This window comes from Mustelus asterias, unplaced genomic scaffold (genome assembly GCF_964213995.1).
Source record: "Mustelus asterias unplaced genomic scaffold, sMusAst1.hap1.1 HAP1_SCAFFOLD_3424, whole genome shotgun sequence".
In the NCBI taxonomy this organism is placed as follows: Eukaryota; Metazoa; Chordata; class Chondrichthyes; order Carcharhiniformes; family Triakidae; genus Mustelus; species Mustelus asterias.
Window position 1 is genome coordinate 1 of NW_027593369.1, and position 20,936 is coordinate 20,936.

The following is a 20,936-nucleotide window of genomic DNA, read 5'->3' on the forward strand; positions in this document are numbered from 1 at the left end:
TGTTGGCACAGATTGGGTCGTGGTTGGCAGTGTGAGGTGTTATGGGTCAGTTTGACACCTTCATATCAAACCCTTTGCCCCTTGCACAGTCTGGCTACTCTGCTGAGTGGATGGTCCTCTGGTGAAGAGGAGGGGTGGGCGGGTGAGCAGGGGCTCAGTCTTGCCTAAAGGTACCCTGTTTGAAACAAGGCACAAGAAGAGCAGGACAGTGGGTCTCCAGCAACTCCAACCCAATGGACCTCCCGGTACACACCCCTCCACATCCTAAACCCGCGTGGCCAGCCCCATATTGGGACATCCTCGGAGCCCCCTGCTGTGTTAATGGTAGCTGCTCTTACCGAAAGCTCTCCAACATCTCTTTGAGGGTCAAGGGGTCAATCTTGTCCTGAAGAGAAAGATCGAGAACATTAGCTCGATGGTCAACAACGCTCCAAGGGTCAACGCAAAGCAAAACTACAATCAATCACATGGGACTGTCTCAGAGAGCATAAGAAGACAACACAGAGGATGTCATTTAGCCCACCCTTCCTGTGCTAGGTCCTTGAAAGATCTATCCAATTACTCCCTCCCGCTCTTTCCCCCCCACAGCCCTGCAAATCTCTCCTTTTCCAGTATTTCCCCCCTTTTGAAAGTTCCTGTTGAATCTGCTTCCACCGCCCTTTCAGGCAGCGCCTTCCAGATCACAACAACTCGCAAAAAAACATTCTCCTCATCTCCCTCTCTGAGTCTTTCCCCGATTCTCTTCAATCTGTGACTGTGGGAGGGTCAGTGCTGAAGGAGCGCCGCACTGTGGGAGGGTCAGTGCTGAGGGAGCGCCGCACTGTGGGAGGGTCAGTGCTGAGGGAGCGCCGCACTGTGGGAGGGTCAGTGCTGAAGGAGCGCCGCACTGTGGGAGGGTCAGTGCTGAGGGAGCGCCGCACTGTGGGAGGGTCAGTGCTGAGGGAGCGCCGCACTGTGGGAGGGTCAGTGCTGAGGGAGCGCCGCACTGTGGGAGGGTCAGTGCTGAGGGAGCGCCGCACTGTGGGAGGGTCAGTGCTGAGGGAGCGCCGCACTGTGGGAGGGTCAGTGCTGAGGGAGCGCCGCACTGTGGGAGGGTCAGTGCTGAGGGAGCGCCGCACTGTGGGAGGGTCAGTGCTGAGGGAGCGCCGCACTGTGGGAGGGTCAGTGCTGAGGGAGCGCCGCACTGTTGGAGGGTCAGTGCGGAGGGAGCGCCGCACTGTGGGAGGGTCAGTGCTGAGGGAGCGCCGCACTGTGGGAGGGTCAGTGCTGAGGGAGCGCCGCACTGTGGGAGGGTCAGTGCTGAGGGAGCGCCGCACTGTGGGAGGGTCAGTGCTGAGGGAGCGCCGCACTGTGGGAGGGAGGTGCTGTCTTTCAGGATGAGACACTAAACCGAGGCTCTGTCTGCCCTCTCGGCAGAAGATCCCACTGCACCGACCACGATCCCACCCAGGCCCCATCCCCCTAACCCCACGTCTTTACCCCAGCTAATCCCCCTGACACTAAGGGGCAATGTAACATGGCCAATCCACCTAACCCGCCACGCCTGACCGTGTCCTTACCTCTTTCACCTGGTTCCACACATCCTGCTCCAGAGAATTGACCTCGAGAAGCGGGAGAGTGAACTTGAAGTACGGACGGAGGTTCTTGTAGATGTAGACGTAGGGTCCGGAGGCCACGGCCACTGCCGGGGTCCGTGGCTCACTGGTGTCCATCAGGAAAGTGACCACTCCGGTGGGCAGGTCGATCAGTGTGTTCTCAGACAACATGGTGGTCCCCTTGTACACCTTCAGCTTCATATTGTGCTGGCCGGTGCCCAGGTCCCCGACAATCAGCTGTACAACGACAAAGACACACGCAACTAGAGGCTGTTGCAAAATTGAGCTTGTAAGGAGGTAAAGAACGTGAAGGAAAGCTAGAGGGACAAAACATTGTGTGGTCCATTCAAACGCTGGTATTGGCTTGTGGGCAGAGAAACAATGACTGCAACAAAGAACAGTACAGCACAGGAAACAGGCCCTTCGGCCCTCCAAGCCTGTGCCGCTCCTTGGTCCAACTAGACCATTCGTTTGTATCCCTCCATTCCCAGGCTGCTCATGTGACTATCCAGGTAAGTCTTAAACGATGTCAGCGTGCCTGCCTCCACCACCCTACTTGGCAGCGCATTCCAGGCCCCCACCACCCTCTGTGTAAAAAAACGTCCCTCTGATATCCGAGTTATACCTCGCCCCTCTCACCTTGAGCCCGTGACCCCTCGTGATCGTCACCTCCGACCTGGGAAAGGGCTTCCCACTGTTCACCCTATCTATCCCCTTCATAATCTTGTACACCTCTATTAGGTCTCCCCTCATTCTCCGTCTTTCCAGGGAGAACAACCCCAGTTTACCCAATCTCTCCTCATAGCAAAGACCCTCCATACCAGACAAGATCCTGGTAAACCTTCTCTGCACGCTCTCTAAAGCCTCCACGTCCTTCTGGTAGTGCGGTGACCAGAACTGGACGCAGTACTCCAAATGTGGCCTAACCAGCGTTCTATACAGCTGCAACATCAGACTCCAGCTTTTATACTCTATACCCCGTCCTATAAAGGCAAGCATACCATATGCCTTCTTCACCACCTTCTCCAACGTCTGTGGGACGTTGTCCCACAGGTCCCACCTGTCCCACAGGTATAAAAGGGTGGCACGGTAGCACAGTGGTTGGCACTGCTGCTTCACAGCTCCAGGGACCTGGGTTCGATTCCCGGCTTGGGTCACTGTCTGTGTGGAGTTTGCACATTCTCCTCGTGTCTGCATGGGTTTCCTCCGGGTGCTCCGGTTTCCTCCCACAGTCCAAAGATGTGCGGGCTAGGTTGATTGGCCATGCTAAAAATTGCCCTTAGTGTCCTGAGATGCATAGGTTAGAGGGATTAGTTGGGTAAATATGTAGGGATATGGGAGTAGGGCCTGGGTGGGATTGTGGTCGGTGCAGACTCGATGGGCCGAATGGCCTCTTTCTGTACTGTAGGATTTCTATGATTCTATGACCTGTGCTGCCACCTTCAAGGACTTGTGGACTTGCACACCTAGGTCCCTCTGTGTTTCTATACTCTTGATGGCTCTGCCATTTATTGTATAACTCCCCCCTACATTAGTTCTTCCAAAATGCATCACTTCGCATTTATCTGGATTAAATTCCATCTGCCATTTCTCCACCCAATTTTCCAGCCTACCTATATCCTGCTGTGTTGTCCGACAATGCTCATCGCTATCCGCAAGTCCAGCCAACTTCGTGTCATCCGCAAACTTGCTGATCACACCAGTTACACCTTCTTCCAAATCATTTATATATATCACAAATCGCAGAGGTCCCAGTACAGGGCCCTGCGGAACACCAGTGGTGGTTTTGGAATGGCTATTCTGACTGGGGGTGGAGCATGCTGGAATTTTTGGTCAACTTGTCGGTTGGAGTCATGAAGGGGCTCCCTGGTGACCCTGAAGCTTCCCCTGTTGGTCAGATCAGACCTTGCGTCTCCGATTTATGCCCGCTCTGTATGGAGTACGCAGTTTGAACGAGAAGTTTCACTCAGAAGTAATCCCACCGGGCTGTTCGAGCCACGTGATGAGTTTCTGGTGACACCATTGGCTGGATGACAGAGAACCTTCCGGAAGCAAGTGGAGAATTGTGGATAAAAGACACTTCGGTTCTTCGTTTGGCAGCGATAATCCGAAGAGCCCAACCCGTCGCAAGAAAGAAGACGTGTGCCCTGGAGGATACTTCAGAGAAGATAGATAGATTCCACATCGAGGATATTTCTTGGCCAAGGTTTTCCGAACTCGGTAGTATCTATTTCCAGTTAAACAGTTAAAGTTGATGTTCAGTTAAAGTTAGAGTGCAGTTTAAGAGTTAAAAGTTCAGTTGAAAGTTGATGTTCAGTTCGTGTTAAAGTTCAGCAAAGATTGAATGAGTTGCCACTGTTTATGTTCGAGTTGGTGCCAGGAGTGTTAAATAACGAAATTAATTACTGTCCTTCTTGTCTCAATAATCTGGAATGCTCGGAAGGTGCTTACATTGAAGTTGTATAACAGGTTTCAGTGCTGGGTGGTTCAAAATGCAAAGTGCACACAGAGTCCCAGACTGAAACATTTGTATCCAAGGCCAGGCAGCAGGATTGCCTTGGTAACAGGCTTCAGGCGTTTGAATGTTTTTGAATTTTGCCCAATCAATTTACAGCAGGTGCTCAACGACCAAGAACCTAGAAGATTTGAATGTGATGTTGTTGACGACAGCAGACCAATGCTTTTGTGGGAAAATTGATAGGTCGCCACAGGTGTAAAAGAGAGTGCAAGGGGGGAAAAAGCGAGTTAGCAACTGCCACCTCTCAAGTCGAGAGGGAGAGAGCAGCTCTCCACCCTGCCTTCTAATCAGCGAAAGGTAGCAAATTCAAAAGAACTCACAGACAAAGGGAATCCACAAAAGAACACCAAAGGATTTCGTCAGCCACAAAACCTGGTTGTATTTTTTTGAGTCACGGAATTCTATTATTATATTTGTTCTGAATGAATGAGTATTGTTTTAATTTGAACAGCATTCCAGTAGAATCTTATTTTATTCAGTGTGTTACTTGTTTAGTTAAAGTTCGCTGTTATTTGTTTTAATTTGAACAGCATTCCAGTAGAATCTTATTTTATTCAGTGTGTTACTTGTTTAGTTAAAGTTCGCTGTTATTTGTTTTAATTTGAACAGCATTCCAGTAGAATCTTATTTTATTCCGTGTGTTACTTGTTTAGTTAAAGTTCGCTGTTATTTGTTTTAATTTGAACAGCATTCCAGTAGAATCTTATTTTATTCAGTGTGTTACTTGTTTAGTTAAAGTTCCCAGTTATTTGTATTAATTTGAACAGCATTCCAGTAGAATCTTATTTTATTGGGTGTGTTACTTGTTTAGTTAAAGTTCGCTGTTATTTGTATTAATTTGAACAGCATTCCAGTAGAATCTTATTTTATTGGGTGTGTTACTTGTTTAGTTAAAGTTCGCTGTTATTTGTATTAATTTGAACAGCATTCCAGTAGAATCTTATTTTATTGGGTGTGTTACTTGTTTAGTGAAAGTTCCTGGTTATTTGTATTAATTTGAACAGCATTCCAGTAGAATGTTATTTTATTGGGTGTGTGACTTGTTTAGTTAAAGTTCGCGGTTATTTGTTTTAATTTGAACAGCATTCCAGTAGAATCTTATTTTATTCGGTGTGTTACTTGTTCAGTTAAAGTTCGCTGTTATTTGTATTAATTTGAACCCAGTTCGTTAAATAAATAAATTGTTAAGTGTTGGTGTTAAAGTGAGTGTGGGGTATCTCTGTCAGTTACTCACTGAACGTTACTGAAGGACAGTTCACACCTTCACACACACTTTTAACAGATTACGAGGTGACGGATTCCTCTTTGGAGGATTCGGCATTACGTTTCAACAACCTCCACGTTATTGCAAGGCAACATTAGTCTGTGTCCAACCCCGTGCTGTACCTGTCCTGGGAGTGTTTGATGGGGGACAGTGTAGAGGGAGCTTTACTCTGTATCTAACCCCGTGCTGTACCTGTCCTGGGAGTGTTTGATGGGGGACAGTGTAGAGGGAGCTTTACTCTGTATCTAACCCCGTGCTGTACCTGTCCTGGGAGTGTTTGATGGGGGACAGTGTAGAGAGAGCTTTACTCTGTATCTAACCCCGTGCTGTACCTGTCCTGGGAGTGTTTGATGGGGGACAGTGTAGAGGGAGCTTTACTCTGTATCTAACCCCGTGCTGTACCTGTCCTGGGAGTGTTTGATGGGGGACAGTGTAGAGGGAGCTTTACTCTGTACCTAACCCCGTGCTGTACCTGTCCTGGGGGTGTTTGATGGGGGACAGTGTAGAGGGAGCTTTACTCTGTATCTAACCCCGTGCTGTACCTGTCCTGGGAGTGTTTGATGGGGGACAGTGTAGAGAGAGCTTTACTCTGTATCTAACCCCGTGCTGTACCTGTTCTGGGAGTGTTTGATGGGGGACAGTGTAGAGGGAGCTTTACTCTGTATCTAACCCCGTGCTGTACCTGTCCTGGGAGTGTTTGATGGGGGACAGTGTCGAGGGAGCTTTACTCTGTATCTAACCCCGTGCTGCACCTGTCTTGGGAGTGTTTGATGGGGGACAGTGTCGAGGGAGCTTTACTCTGTATCTAACCCCGTGCTGTACCTGTCCTGGGAGTGTTTGATGGAGACAGTGTAGAGGGAGCTTTACTCTGTATCTAACCCCGTGCTGTACCTGTCCTGGGAGTGTTTGATGGGGGACAGTGTAGAGGGAGCTTTACTCTGTATCTAACCCCGTGCTGTACCTGTCCTGGGAGTGTTTGATGGGGGACAGTGTAGAGGGAGCTTTACTCTGTATCTAACCCCGTGCTGTACCTGTCCTGGGAGTGTTTGATAGGGACAGTATAGAGGGAGCTTTACTCTGTATCTCACACCGTGCTGTACCTGTCCTGGGGAGTGTTTGATGGGGGACAGTGTAGAGAGAGCTTTACTCTGTATCTAACCCCGTGCTGTACCTGTCCTGGGAGTGTTTGATGGGGGACAGTGTAGAGGGAGCTTTACTCTGTATCTAACCCCGTGCTGTCCCTGTCCTGGGAGTGTTTGATGGGGGACAGTGTAGAGGGAGCTTTACTCTGTATCTAACCCCGTGCTGTACCTGTCCTGGGAGTGTTTGATGGGGGACAGTGTAGAGGGAGCTTTACTCTGTATCTAACCCCGTGCTGTACCTGTCCTGGGAGTGTTTGATGGGGGACAGTGTAGAGGGAGCTTTACTCTGTATCTAACCCCGTGCTGTATTTGTCCTGGGAGTGTTTGATGGGGACAGTGTAGAGGGAGCTTTACTCTGTATCTAACACCGTGCTGTCCCTGTCCTGGGAGTGTTTGATGGGGGACAGTGTAGAGGGAGCTTCACTCTGTATCTAACCCCGTGCTGTCCCTGTCCTGGGAGTGTTTGATGGGGGACAGTGTAGAGGGAGCTTTACTCTGTATCTAACCCCGTGCTGTACCTGTCCTGGGAGTGTTTGATGGGGGACAGTGTAGAGGGAGCTTTACTCTGTATCTAACCCCGTGCTGTACCTGTCCTGGGAGTGTTTGATGGGGGACAGTGTCGAGGGAGCTTTACTCTGTATCTAACCCCGTGCTGTCCCTGTCCTGGGAGTGTTTGATGGGGGACAGTGTAGAGGGAGCTTTACTCTGTATCTAACCCCGTGCTGTACCTGTCCTGGGAGTGTTTGATGGGGGACAGTGTAGAGGGAGCTTTACTCTGTATCTAACCCCGTGCTGTACCTGTCCTGGGAGTGTTTGATGGGGGACAGTGTCGAGGGAGCTTTACTCTGTATCTAACCCCGTGCTGTCCCTGTCCTGGGAGTGTTTGATGGGGGACAGTGTAGAGGGAGCTTTACTCTGTATCTAACCCCGTGCTGTACCTGTCCTGGGAGTGTTTGATGGGGGACAGTGTAGAGGGAGCTTTACTCTGTATCTAACCCCGTGCTGTACCTGTCCTGGGAGTGTTTGATGGAGACAGTGTAGAGGGAGCTTTACTCTGTATCTAACCCCGTGCTATACCTGTCCTGGGAGTGTTTGATGGGGGACAGTGTAGAGGGAGCTTTACTCTGTATCTAACCCCGTGCTGTACCTGTCCTGGGAGTGTTTGATGGGGGACAGTGTAGAGGGAGCTTTACTCTGTATCTAACCCCGTGCTGTACCTGTCCTGGGAGTGTTTGATGGGGGACAGTGTAGAGGGAGCTTTACTCTGTATCTAACCCCGTGCTGTACCTGTCCTGGGAGTGTTTGATGGGGGACAGTGTAGAGGGAGCTTTACTCTGTATCTAACCCCGTGCTGTTCCTGTCCTGGGAGTGTTTGATGGGGGACAGTGTAGAGGGAGCATTACTCCGTATCTAACCCCGTGCTGTACCTGTCCTGGGAGTGTTTGATGGGGGACAGTGGAGAGGGAGCTTTACTCTGTATCTAACCCCGTGCTGTACCTGTCCTGGGAGTGTTTGATGGGGGACAGTGTAGAGGGAGCTTTACTCTGTATCTAACCCCGTGCTGCACCTGTCTTGGGAGTGTTTGATGGGGGACAGTGTCGAGGGAGCTTTACTCTGTATCTAACCCCGTGCTGTACCTGTCCTGGGAGTGTTTGATGGAGACAGTGTAGAGGGAGCTTTACTCTGTATCTAACACCGTGCTATAACTGTCCTGGGAGTGTTTGATGGGGGACAGTGTAGAGGCAGCTTTACTCTGTATCTAACCCCGTGCTGTACCTGTCCTGGGAGTGTTTGATGGGGGACAGTGTAGAGGGAGCTTTACTCTCTATCTAACCCCGTGCTGTACCTGTCCTGGGAGTGTTTGATGGGGGACAGTGTAGAGGGAGCTTTACTCTGTATCTAACCCCGTGCTGTACCTGTCCTGGGAGTGTTTGATAGGGACAGTATAGAGGGAGCTTTACTCTGTATCTCACACCGTGCTGTACCTGTCCTGGGGAGTGTTTGATGGGGGACAGTGTAGAGGGAGCTTTACTCTGTATCTAACCCCGTGCTGTCCCTGTCCTGGGAGTGTTTGATGGGGGACAGTGTAGAGGGAGCTTTACTCTGTATCTAACCCCGTGCTGTCCCTGTCCTGGGAGTGTTTGATGGGGGACAGTGTAGAGGGAGCTTTACTCTGTATCTAACCCCGTGCTGTACCTGTCCTGGGAGTGTTTGATGGGGGACAGTGTAGAGGGAGCTTTACTCTGTATCTAACCCCGTGCTGTCCCTGTCCTGGGAGTGTTTGATGGGGGACAGTGTAGAGGGAGCTTTACTCTGTATCTAACCCCGTGCTGTACCTGTCCTGGGAGTGTTTGATGGGGGACAGTGTAGAGGGAGCTTTACTCTGTATCTAACCCCGTGCTGTACCTGTCCTGGGAGTGTTTGATGGGGGACAGTGTCGAGGGAGCTTTACTCTGTATCTAACCCCGTGCTGTACCTGTCCTGGGAGTGTTTGATGGGGGACAGTGTAGAGGGAGCTTTACTCTGTATCTAACCCCGTGCTGTACCTGTCCTGGGAGTGTTTGATGGGGGACAGTGTAGAGGGAGCTTTACTCTGTATCTAACCCCGTGCTGTACCTGTCCTGGGAGTGTTTGATGGAGACAGTGTAGAGGGAGCTTTACTCTGTATCTAACCCCGTGCTATACCTGTCCTGGGAGTGTTTGATGGGGGACAGTGTAGAGGGAGCTTTACTCTGTATCTAACCCCGTGCTGTACCTGTCCTGGGAGTGTTTGATGGGGGACAGTGTAGAGGGAGCTTTACTCTGTATCTAACCCCGTGCTGTACCTGTCCTGGGAGTGTTTGATGGGGGACAGTGTAGAGGGAGCTTTACTCTGTATCTAACCCCGTGCTGTACCTGTCCTGGGAGTGTTTGATGGGGGACAGTGTAGAGGGAGCTTTACTCTGTATCTAACCCCGTGCTGTTCCTGTCCTGGGAGTGTTTGATGGGGGACAGTGTAGAGGGAGCTTTACTCCGTATCTAACCCCGTGCTGTATCTGTCCTGGGAGTGTTTGATGGGGGACAGTGTAGAGGGAGCTTTACTCTGTATCTAACCCCGTGCTGTACCTGTCCTGGGAGTGTTTGATGGGGGTCAGTGTAGAGGGAGCTTTACTCTGTATCTAACCCCGTGCTGTTCCTGTCCTGGGAGTGTTTGATGGGGGACAGTGTAGAGGGAGCTTTACTCTGTATCTAACCCCGTGCTGTCCCTGTCCTGGGAGTGTTTGATGGGGGTCAGTGTAGAGGGAGCTTTACTCTGTATCTAACCCCGTGCTGTACCTGTCCTGGGAGTGTTTGATGGGGGACAGTGTAGAGGGAGCTTTACACTGTATCTAACCCCGTGCTGTACCTGTCCTGGGAGTGTTTGATGGGGGTCAGTGTAGAGGGAGCTTTACTCTGTATCTAACCCCGTGCTGTACCTGTCCTGGGAGTGTTTGATGGGGGACAGTGTAGAGGGAGCTTTACTCTGTATCTAACCCCGTGCTGTCCCTAAGCACTGATCCTTGGAGTGCGATAATTGGTGAACATGTAGATTTGTTACTGGGATGAAGATGAAAGTTCCATTATTTTGAGGAGTATTACAAGACAGGAATCTATTTGCAGAGGTAGTTTTATTCTGTGGTGTGTTGTAACTTGAATGTTTGGAAAATTATAAAAACTTACCAAGAGATGTAGAACTTCCTGGTTCTGTTTAAAAAATTGTCTTTTTAAAAGAGTGCAGCTGCAAAATGCAGTACACAGAGAACACAAAGTGAAACATTTTCTCGCGAGGCCGGGCAGTATTGCTGCCATGACAACAGGTTGTTCTTGAATTTTAACCAATCAGTTTAAACTCTGCATTTAAGAACATAAGAAATAGGAGCAGGAGTAGGCCATCTGGCCCTTCGAGCCTGCCCCGCCATTCAACAAGATCATGGCTGGTCTGAAGCGAATCAGTTCCACTTACCCGCCTGCTCCCCATAACCCCTAATTCCCTTACCGATCAGAAAACTATCTACCCGTGATTTAAACATATTCAACGAGGAAGCCTCCACCGCTTCAATGGGCAGAGAATTCCAGAGATTCACTACCCTCTGAGAGAAGAAGTTCCCCCTCAACTCTGTTCTGAACCGGCCCCCTCCTTATTTTGAGGCTGTGCCCTCTAGTTCTGGTTTCCCTTCTAAGTGGAAAGAATCTCTCCACCTCTACCCTATCCAGCCCCTTCATTATCTTATATGTCTCTATAAGATCACCCCTCATCCTTCTAAACTCCAACGAGTACAGACCCAATCTGTTTAATCTCTCCTCATAAGCTACACCCCTCATCTCCGGTATCAACCTGGTGAACCTTCTCTGCACTCCCTCCAAGGCCAATATATCCTTTCGCAAATAAGGGGACCAAAACTGAATAACAGCAGCCTATCAGATTTGAATTTGGTGTTTTGATAACCTGTACACCAATCCTATTGTGGGAATTTTGGTATGTCATCAGGGGGTATAAGGGCCACAGCTCCCAGCGGCGCGGTGGCACAGCGGGTTAGCGCCGCTGCCTCACAGCGCCGGGGACCCGGGGTGGCATGGTGGCACAGCGGGTTAGCGCCGCTGCCTCACAGCGCCGGGGACCCGGGGTGGCATGGTGGCACAGTGGGTTAGCGCTGCTGCCTCACAGCGCCAAGGACCCGGGTTCGATTCCCGGCTCGGGTCACTGTCTGTGTGGAGTTTACACATTCTCCCCGTGTCTGCGTGGGTTTCCTCCGGGTGCTCTGGTTTCCTCCCACAGTCCAAAGATGTGTAGGTTCGGTGGATTGGCCGTGCTAAATTGCCCCTTAGTGTCCAAAGATGCGCAGGTTAGGTGGATTGGCCATGCTAAATTGCCCCTTAGTGTTCAAAGATGTGCGGGTTAGGTGGATTGGCCATGCTAAATTGCCCCTTAGTGTCCAAAGATGTGCAGGTTGGGTGGATTGGCCGTGCTAAATTGCCCCTTAGTGTCCAAAGATGTGCAGGTTATGTGGATTGGCCATGTTAAATTGCCCCTTAGTGTCCAAAGATGTGCAGGTTAGGTGGATTGGCCGTGCTAAATTGCCCCTTAGTGTCCAAAGATGTGCAGGTTAGGTGGATTGGCCATGCTAAATTGTCCCTTAGTGTCCAAAGATGTGCAGGTTAGGTGGATTGGCCGTGCTAAATTGCCCCTTAGTGTCCAAAGATGTGTAGGTTCGGTGGATTGGCCGTGCTAAATTGCCCCTTAGTGTCCAAAGATGTGCAGGTTAGGTGGATTGGCCATGCTAAATTGCCCCTTAGTGTCCAAAGATGTGCAGGTTAGGTGGATTGGCCATGCTAAATTGTCCCTTAGTGTCCCAGGATGCATAGGTTAGAGGGATTCTTTTAATATGTTATTTATTAGTCACAAGTAGTCTTACATTAACACTGCAATGAAGTTACTGTGAAAATCCCCGAGTCGCCACACTCTTAAAATAAAGCCTCATCTCGGTAATGAAGACAGAAGATTCTGGAAGATAAAACCTGGTTGTATTTTGAGTGACTAAAAATTCTATTTTTATTTGTTAGTAAGCGAGAATTGTAATTATCTGAACAGCATTCCATTAGAATAGTTTAAAGTTTATTTATTAGTGTCACAAGTAAGGTTTACATTAACACTGCAATTAAGTTACTGTGAAAATCCCCTCGGCGCCCACACTCCCGACGCCTGTTCGGGTAACACTGAGGGAGAATTTAGCACCCTAACCAGCACGTCTTTCGGACTGTGGGAGGAAACCGGAGCGCCCGGAGGAAACCCACACAGACACGGGGGGAGAACGTGCAAACTCCGCACAGACAGTGACCCAAGCCGAGAATCGAACTCAGGTCCCTGGCGCTGTGAGGCAGCAGCGCTGAACCCACTGCGCCACCCCACAATAGAAATGTTAATAATTTAGTTACCCTTTCACTGTGAGTTAGATAAATAAAGTGTTACCTGTTGATTTTACAGAGGGACCCTCAGGTCGTCATTTTCATTTAACCACTTAAAGTTACCGAAGCGTAGATATTAACACTTCTCACACGCACTTTGGCAGATGATCGAGGGAGGTACTCCTCTGAGTAAGCGTTAGTTCTCAGAGAGGGGGAGTCAACCTTCTCTTTCAGAACAGTTGACAAAGAATATAAAATGGCGGCGGAGACAACAGTGACTTTCACTTTATCGATGCAGGAGTCACTCAAATCGGCGAGGGATGTGGGGAAGCCCTTCCTCACACAAAAGGGGGAGTGGGAATCTGGAACGATCTCCCCCGGAAAACTGTCGAGGCTGCGGGGGATGGGGGGGGCGGGGGATTGGGGGGGGGTGGGGTTCCATTGGGAAATGTCCCAAACTGAGAGTGAGAGATTTCTGTGGGGTAAAGAGGGTTAGAATTTGAAGGAGTTGCGAGCAGGGGATGGAACTGAAGCGATTTGAGAATTGAGGGAGTCTCGTGGCTCACACTAATCCAAAATAAAGTCCCCTCCACCCCCCCCCCCCCCCCCCCCACCGCCCCCCCCCCCCCCCGCCCCCCGCCACCGCCCCCCCACCCCCCCCCCCCCCGCCATTACCGTATTCTCGCCATCTCCGTGAAGGTCTGCGAGAGCTGGGAAAGGAAGAGGTGGCTTGTTAGTACATTCCCGGAGCTTCGACATCTCTATACACTACTCAATGCTGATGGAGAGATACATCAGTACAATTGCAGAGCGGTGCACCGGGGAGGGGAGATACGGGTGCCGACTTGCGCCATTCCTCCGCAGTAGGTTATTCTCAGTGTCGTCCAATCATTTCACCACTATGACCCGAGGAAATGTCAGAAAGTGTGCCACCTGGTGGCCAGAGAGTGTAGGTGCACTGTGACAATTTACACTGCTAATTATTGTGGGAAAGGTTGACAAATGTCGGCCTCCTCCAGCCCCTACACCCCCTCCCTATCTCTGTAACCTCCTCCAGACCCTAAACCCCCCTCCCTATCTCTGTAACCTCCTCCAGACCCTACACCCCCTCCCTATCTCTGTAACCCCCTCCAGCCCCTACACCCCCTCCCTATCTCTGTAACCCCCTCCAGCCCCTACACCTCCTCCCTATCTCTGTAACCTCCTCCAGCCCCTACACCCCCTCCCTATCTCTGTAACCCCCTCCAGCCCCTACACCCCCTCCCTATCTCTGTAACCTCCTCCAGCCCCTACACCCCCTCCCTATCTCTGTAACCCCCTCCAGCCCCTACACCCCCCTCCCTATCTCTGTAACCCCCTCCAGCCCCTACACCCCCCTCCCTATCTCTGTAACCCCCTCCAGCCCCTACACCCCCTCCCTATCTCTGTAACCTCCTCCAGCCCCTACACCCCCTCCCTATCTCTGTAACCTCCTCCAGCCCCTACACCCCCTCCCTATCTCTGTAACCTCCTCCAGCCCCTACACCCCCTCCCTATCTCTGTAACCTCCTCCAGCCCCTACACCCCCTCCCTATCTCTGTAACTCCCTCCAGCCCCTACACCCCCTCCCTATCTCTGTAACGTGCTCCAGCCCCTACACCCCCTCCCTATCTCTGTAACCCCCTCCAGCCCCTACACCCCCCCTCCCTATCTCAGTAACCTCCTCCAGCCCCTACACCCCCTCCCCATCTCTGTAACCTCCTCCAGCCCCTACACCCCCTCCCCATCTCTGTAACCTCCTCCAGCCCCTACACCTCCCTCCCTATCTCTGTAACCTCCTCCAGCCCCCTACACCCCCTCCCTATCTCTGTAAGCTCCTCCAGCCCCTACACCCCCCTCCCTATCTCTGTAACCCCCTCCAGCCCCTACACCCCCTCCCTATCTGTAACCTCCTCCAGCCCCAACACCCCCTCCCTATCTCTGTAACCGCCTCCAGCCCCTACACCCCCTCCCCATCTCTGTAACCTCCTCCAGCCCCTACACCTCCCTCCCTATCTTTGTAACCGCCTCCAGCCCCTACACCCCCTCCCCATCTCTGTAACCTCCTCCAGCCCCTACACCTCCCTCCCTATCTCTGTAACCTCCTCCAGCCCCTACACCCCCTCCCTATCTCTGTAACCTCCTCCAGCCCCTACACCCCCTCCCTATCTCTGTAACCTCCTCCAGCCCCTACACCCCCTCCCTATCTCTGTAACTCCCTCCAGCCCCTACACCCCCTCCCTATCTCTGTAACGTGCTCCAGCCCCTACACCCCCTCCCTATCTCTGTAACCCCCTCCAGCCCCTACACCCCCCCTCCCTATCTCTGTAACCTCCTCCAGCCCCTACACCCCCTCCCCATCTCTGTAACCTCCTCCAGCCCCTACACCCCCTCCCCATCTCTGTAACCTCCTCCAGCCCCTACACCTCCCTCCCTATCTCTGTAACCTCCTCCAGCCCCCTACACCCCCTCCCTATCTCTGTAAGCTCCTCCAGCCCCTACACCCCCCTCCCTATCTCTGTAACCTCCTCCAGCCCCTACACCCCCTCCCTATCTGTAACCTCCTCCAGCCCCAACACCCCCTCCCTATCTCTGTAACCGCCTCCAGCCCCTACACCCCCTCCCCATCTCTGTAACCTCCTCCAGCCCCTACACCTCCCTCCCTATCTCTGTAACCTCCTCCAGCCCCTACACTCCCCTCCCTATCTCTGTAACCTCCTCCAGCCCCTACACCCCCTGCCTATCTCTGTAACCTCCTCCAGCCCCCTACATCCCCTCCCTATCTCTGTAACCTCCTCCAGTCCCTACACCCTCTCCCTATCTCTGTAACCTCCTCCAGCCCCTACATCCCCTCCCTATCTCTGTAACCTCCTCCAGCCCCTCCCTATCTCTGTAACACCCTCCAGCCCCGACAACCCTCCGAGATCTCTGCGCTCCTCCAATTCCGGCCTCTTGAGCATCCCCCGATTCCCGTCGCTCCGCCATTGGCGGCCGTGCCTTCAGCTGCCTGGGGGCCCCAAGCTCTGGAATTCCCCCCCTAAATCTCTCTGTTTCTCTCTCTCGCCCTGTCTCTCCTTTAAGACGCTACTTAAATCCGACCTCTTTGACCGAGCTTTTGGTCGCCTGTCCCAAATAAATCTCGGAATGTGGCTGGAGGTCGATGTTTTACTGATATCGGTCCTTGGTGTTGGATGCACAACAAGTCAAGGGTGACACAGCACTGCTGCATCACAGCGCCAGGGACCCGGGTTCAATTCCCGGCTCGGGTCACTGTCTGTGTGGAGTCTGCACGTTCTCCCCGTGTCTGCGTGGGTTTCCTCCCACACTCCAAAGATGTGCAGGTTAGGTGGATTGGCCATGCTAAATTGCTCCTTAGTGTCCAAATATGTGTGGGTTAGAACAAAGAACAAAGAACAATACAGCACAGGAACGGGCCCTTCGGCCCTCCAAGCCCGTGCCGCTCCCTGGTCCAAACTCGACCATTCTTTTGTATCCCTCCATTCCCACTCCGTTCATGTGGCTATCTAGATAAGTTTTAAACGTTCCCAGTGTGTCCGCCTCCACCACCTTGCCCGGCAGCGCATTCCAGGCCCCCACCACCCTCTGTGTAAAATATGTCCTTCTGATATCCGTGTTAAACCTCCCCCCCCTCACCTTGAACCTATGACCCCTCGTGAACGTCACCACCGACCTGGGGAAAAGCTTCCCACCGTTCACCCTATCTATGCCTTTCATAATTTTATACACCTCTATTAGGTCACCCCTCATCCTCCGTCTTTCCAGGGAGAACAACCCCAGTTTACCCAATCTCTCCTCATAACTAAGCCCTTCCATACCAGGCAACATCCTGGTAAACCTCCTCTGCACTCTCTCTAAAGCCTCCACGTCCTTCTGGTAGTGTGGCGACCAGAACTGGACGCAGTATTCCAGATGCGGCCGAACCAACGTTCTATACATCTGCAACATCAGACCCCAACTTTTATACTCTACGCCCCATCCTATAAAGGCAAGCATGCCATATGCCTTCTTCACCACCTTCTCCACCTGTGACGTCACCTTCAAGGATCTGTGGACTTGCACACCCAGGTCCCTCTGCGTATCTACACCCTTTATGGTTCTGCCATTTATCGTATAGCTCCTCCCTACATTATTTCTACCAAAATGCATCACTTCGCATTTATCAGGATTGAACTTCATCTGCCATTTCTTTGCCCAAATTTTCAGCCTATCTATATCCTTCTGTAGCTTCTGACAATGCTCCTCACTATCTGCAAGTCCTGTCAATTTTGTGTCATCCGCAAACTTACTGATCACCCCAGTTACACCTTCTTCCAGATCGTTTATATAAATCACAAACTGCAGAGGTCCCAATACAGAGCCCTGCGGAACACCACGAGTCACAGGCCTCCAGCCGGAAAAAGACCCTTCCACTACCACCCTCTGTCTTCTGTGACCAAGCCAGTTCGCCACCCATCGAGCTATCTCCCCCTTTATCCCATGAGATCCAAACTTTTTCACCACCCTACCATGAGGGACTTTGTCAAACGCTTTACTAAAGTCCATATAGACGACATCCACGGCCCTTCCCTTGTCAACCATTCTGGTCACTAGAATGGATTGGCCATGCTAAATTGCCCCTGAGTGTCCAAAGGTGTGTAGGTTAGATGGATTGGCCATGCTAAATTGCCCCTTAGTGTCCAAAGATGTGCAGGTTAGGTGGATTGGCCATGCTAAGTTGTCCCTTAGTGTCCAAAGATGTGCAGGTTAGGTGGATTGGCCATGCTAAATTACCCCTTAGTGTCCAAAGATGGGTAGGTTAGGTGGATTGGCCATGCTAAATTTCCCCTTAGTATCCAAAGATGTGCAGGTTAGGTGGATTGGACATGCTAAATTGCCCTTAGTGTCCAAAGGTGTGTAGGTTAGATGGATTGGCCATGCTAAATTGCCCCTTAGTGTCCAAAGATGTGCAGGTTAGGTGGATTGGCCATGCTAAATTGCCCCCAGTGTCTGGGGAACTAGCTGGGGTAGATTAGTGGGGTGACAGGAATGGGGCCTGGGTGGGATTGTAGTCGGTGCAGACTCGATGGGCTGAATGGCCTCCTTCTGCACTGTCGGGATTCTAGAAAGGTGGTCAGATAAGTGGAGATGCGGGCGCCGGAGAGATTTGGCCAGAAGGCTGAGAATTTTAAAGTTGAGGTGTCGCCACACTGGGAGCCAGTGTAGGTCCGCAAGCACTGGGTGGGAGCAGGGGGCGGTACATGTGACTGACAAGCAGGGTAAGGGACAGTGTACCTACCCACACAGGAGGAGAATGTGTAGAGGTTAGCCACAGGGTCATAATGAGCGTCCAGCCACTTGGTGTTGGCCTCACCGCTGTAAGGAAATGAGAGGATTGTCAGCAAATCTCCCAGATACAGACACAAACCCGAGAGAGAGGGAACTACAACTGCTATCCCCCCGATTCCGGGGAATATCTTCCACAAGTCAGCCTGACACCAGGCAGCTTAAAGCCCGCCCAGGCTGTGGGTTATCCCTGGTCACAGGTGATCTCTCTGTCACCCACATACAGGCGGCACAGTGGGTTAGCGCTGCTGCCTCACAGCGCCAGGGACCCGGGTTCGATTCCCGGTTTGGGTCACTGTCTGTGTGGAGTTTGCACGTTCTCCCCGTGTCTGCGTGGGTTTCCTCCGGGTGCTCCGGTGTCCTCCCGCAGTCTGAAAGACGTGCTGGTTCGGGCGCATTGACCTGAACAGGCACCGGAGTGTGGCGACTAGGGGAATTTCATAGTAACTTCACTGCTGTGTTATTGTAAACCTACTGAAGCCCACCAACGCCTCTACTTTCTCAGAAGACTAAGGAAATTTGGCATGTCAGCTACGACTCTCACCAACTTTTACAGATGCACCATAGAAAGCATTCTTTCTGGTTGTATCACAGCTTGGTCTGGGCTCCTGCTCTGCCCAAGACCGCAAGAAACTACAAAAGGTCGTGAATGTAGCCCAATCCCATCACGCAAACCAGCCTCCCATCCATTGACTCTGTCTACACTTCCCGCTGCCTCGGGAAAAGCAGCCAGCATAATCAAGGACCCCACGCACCCCGGACATTCTCTCTTCCACCTTCTTCCATCGGGAAAAAGATATAAAGGTCTGAGGTTACCCTGCCGCCAACACCCGCCACCGCCCCCGCTCCTCCCCTCTCTCTCCGTCAGCCTCGGCCTCACGCCTGCTGTGGGTTCTGGGAGGGTGCAGGAGGGAGGGGAATGGGGCGGGAGGGAGGGTGAGAGGTGAAGTGGAGGGGGCAAGAGATCACAATGGGCAGCGATAGGCCAGAGGGAGGAAAAGAAAATGGAAGGAGTGAGCACCCAAACAAAATGGGGAAGAGCGGTTGGGGGGGGGGGGGAAGAAGAGCGGTCATGGGGAGGGAGAGAGAGTGGTCAAGGGGGGAGGGGGAGAGAGCGGTCAAGGGGGGAGGGAGAGAGCGGTCAAGGGGGGAGGGAGAGAGCGGTCAAAGGGGGAGGGAGAGAGCGGTCAAGGGGGATGGAGAGAGCGGTCAAGGGGGGAGGGAGAGCGGTCAAGGGGGGAGGGAGAGCGGTCAAGGGGGAGGGAGAGAGCGGTCAAGGGGGGAGTGAGTGAGCGGTCAAGTGGAGGGGTAGAGAGCGGTCAGGGAGGGGTAGAGAGCGGTCAAGGGGAGGGGGGGAGAGAGAGAGCGGTCAGCGGGGTGAGAGAGAGCGGTCATGGGGAGGGAGAGAGAGCGGTCAAGGGGGGAGGGAGAGAGAGCGCGGTCAAGGGGAGGGAGAGAGAGTGGTCAAGGGGGGAGGGAGAGAGCGGTCAAGGGGGGAGGGAGAGAGCGGTCAAGGGGGGAGGGAGAGAGCGGTCAAGGGGGGAGGGAGAGAGCGGTCAAGGGGGGAGGGAGAGAGCGGTCAAGGGGGGAGGGAGAGAGCGGTCAAGGGGGGAGGGAGAGAGCGGTCAAGGGGGAGGGAGAGAGTGGTCAAGGGGGAGGGAGAGAGCGGTCAAGGGGGGAGGGAGAGAGCGGTCAAGGGGAGGGAGAGAGCGGTCAAGGGGAGGGAGAGAGCGGTCAAGGGGAGGGAGAGAGAGCGGTCAGGGCGGGAGAGAGAGAGAGCGGTCAAGGGGAGGGAGAGAGAGCGCGGTCAAGGGGAGGGAGAGAGAGCGGTCAGGGCGGGAGAGAGAGCGGTCAAGGGGAGGGAGAGAGAGAGCGGTCAAGGGGAGGGAGAGAGAGAGCGGTCAAGACGAGAGAGAGAGAGCGGTCAAGGGGGAGGGAGAGCGGTCAAGAGGAGAGAGCGAGCGGTCAAGGGGGAGGGAGAGAGAGCGGTCAAGGGGGAGGGAGGGAGAGCGGTCAAGAGGAGAGAGCGAGCGGTCAAGGGGGAGGGAGAGAGAGCGGTCAAGGGGGAGGGAGAGAGAGCGGTCAAGAGGAGAGAGAGAGCGAACGGTCAAGGGGAGAGAGCAGTCAAGGGGAGAGAGAGAGAGCGGTCAAGGGGGGAGAGAGAGAGCGGTCAAGGGGGGAGAGAGAGAGAGCGGTCAAGGGGGGAGAGAGAGAGCAGTCAAGGGGGGAGAGAGAGAGCGGTCAAGGAGGGAGAGAGAGAGAGAGCGGTCAAGGGGGTGGGGGAGAGAGCGGTCAAGACGAGAGAGAGCGGTCAAGGGGGAGGGAGAGAGAGCGGTCAAGAGGAGAGAGAGAGCGAACGGTCATGGGGAGAGAGCAGTCAAGGGGAGAGAGAGAGAGCGGTCAAGGGGGGAGAGAGAGAGCAGTCAAGGGGGGAGAGAGAGAGAGCGGTCAAGGGGGGAGAGAGAGAGCAGTCAAGGGGGGAGAGAGAGAGCGGTCAAGGGGGGAGAGAGAGAGCGGTCAAGAGGAGAGAGAGAGCGGTCAAGGGGGGAGGGAGAGAGCGGTCAAGAGGAGAGAGAGAGCGGTCAAGGGGGGAGAGAGAGAGCGGTCAAGGGGGGAGAGAGAGAGCGGTCAAGAGGAGAGAGAGAGCGGTCAAGGGGGGAGAGAGAGCGGTCAAGGGGGGAGAGAGAGAGCGGTCAAGAGGAGAGAGAGAGCGGTCAAGGGGGGAGAGAGAGAGCGGTCAAGGGGGGAGAGAGCGGTCATGGGGAGGGGGAGCAGTCAAGGGGGAGAGGTCAAAGGGCCTGTAGGCCTCAGACTTCCCGCCGGGCCTGGGCCTCACCTCTCGCCCCCCAGCGGCCCGGCCGAGGCCATCCTGCCCAGCTAGGCCCCGTCTCCAGGGCAACGGCGCAGCTTCCGGTCTGCCCGTCGACTTCCGGTCCGCGCTCCGCCCTCCACCCCGATGGACCTCGGCTGCAGCGGCTGACTTCCGGTCGCCGCACTTCCGGTCCGCGCTCTTTCTGCTCCCCGAGATACTTCCGGTGCACTTTCGCTCCGGCCCCGCGTACACCTCCGTTCCCCGGCCCACTTCCGGTCCAAACTCCTTCCTGTGCCCGGGGCACTTCCTGTCCCCTCTCTTT

General features: G+C 53.2%; 1 protein-coding gene across 1 annotated transcript; it reads right to left on the bottom strand.

Annotated features, from left to right (window-relative positions):
- Positions 1-269: 269 nt before the first annotated feature.
- LOC144490554 (BBSome complex member BBS1-like) lies at positions 270-20,735 on the bottom strand. The gene is made up of 5 exons (XM_078208272.1): positions 20,639-20,735; positions 17,756-17,832; positions 13,117-13,151; positions 1,560-1,832; positions 270-385 (listed from the first exon to the last, which is right to left on the bottom strand). The coding sequence occupies exons 1-5, from the start codon at positions 20,668-20,670 to the stop codon at positions 335-337; spliced, it is 468 nt and encodes a 155-aa protein (XP_078064398.1). The 5' UTR covers positions 20,671-20,735; the 3' UTR covers positions 270-334.
- Between the last annotated feature and the right edge of the window lie 201 nt (positions 20,736-20,936).

Coding starts and splice junctions, on each gene's coding strand:
- LOC144490554 (XM_078208272.1), bottom strand. CDS start 20,670: ATGGCCTCGGCCGGGCCGCTGGGGGGCGAGAG. Junction 17,833..20,638: donor GGGCCGCTGGGGGGCGAGAG/GTGAGGCCCAGG, acceptor ATTTCCTTACAG/CGGTGAGGCCAACACCAAGT. Junction 13,152..17,755: donor CACATTCTCCTCCTGTGTGG/GTAGGTACACTG, acceptor TTCCTTTCCCAG/CTCTCGCAGACCTTCACGGA.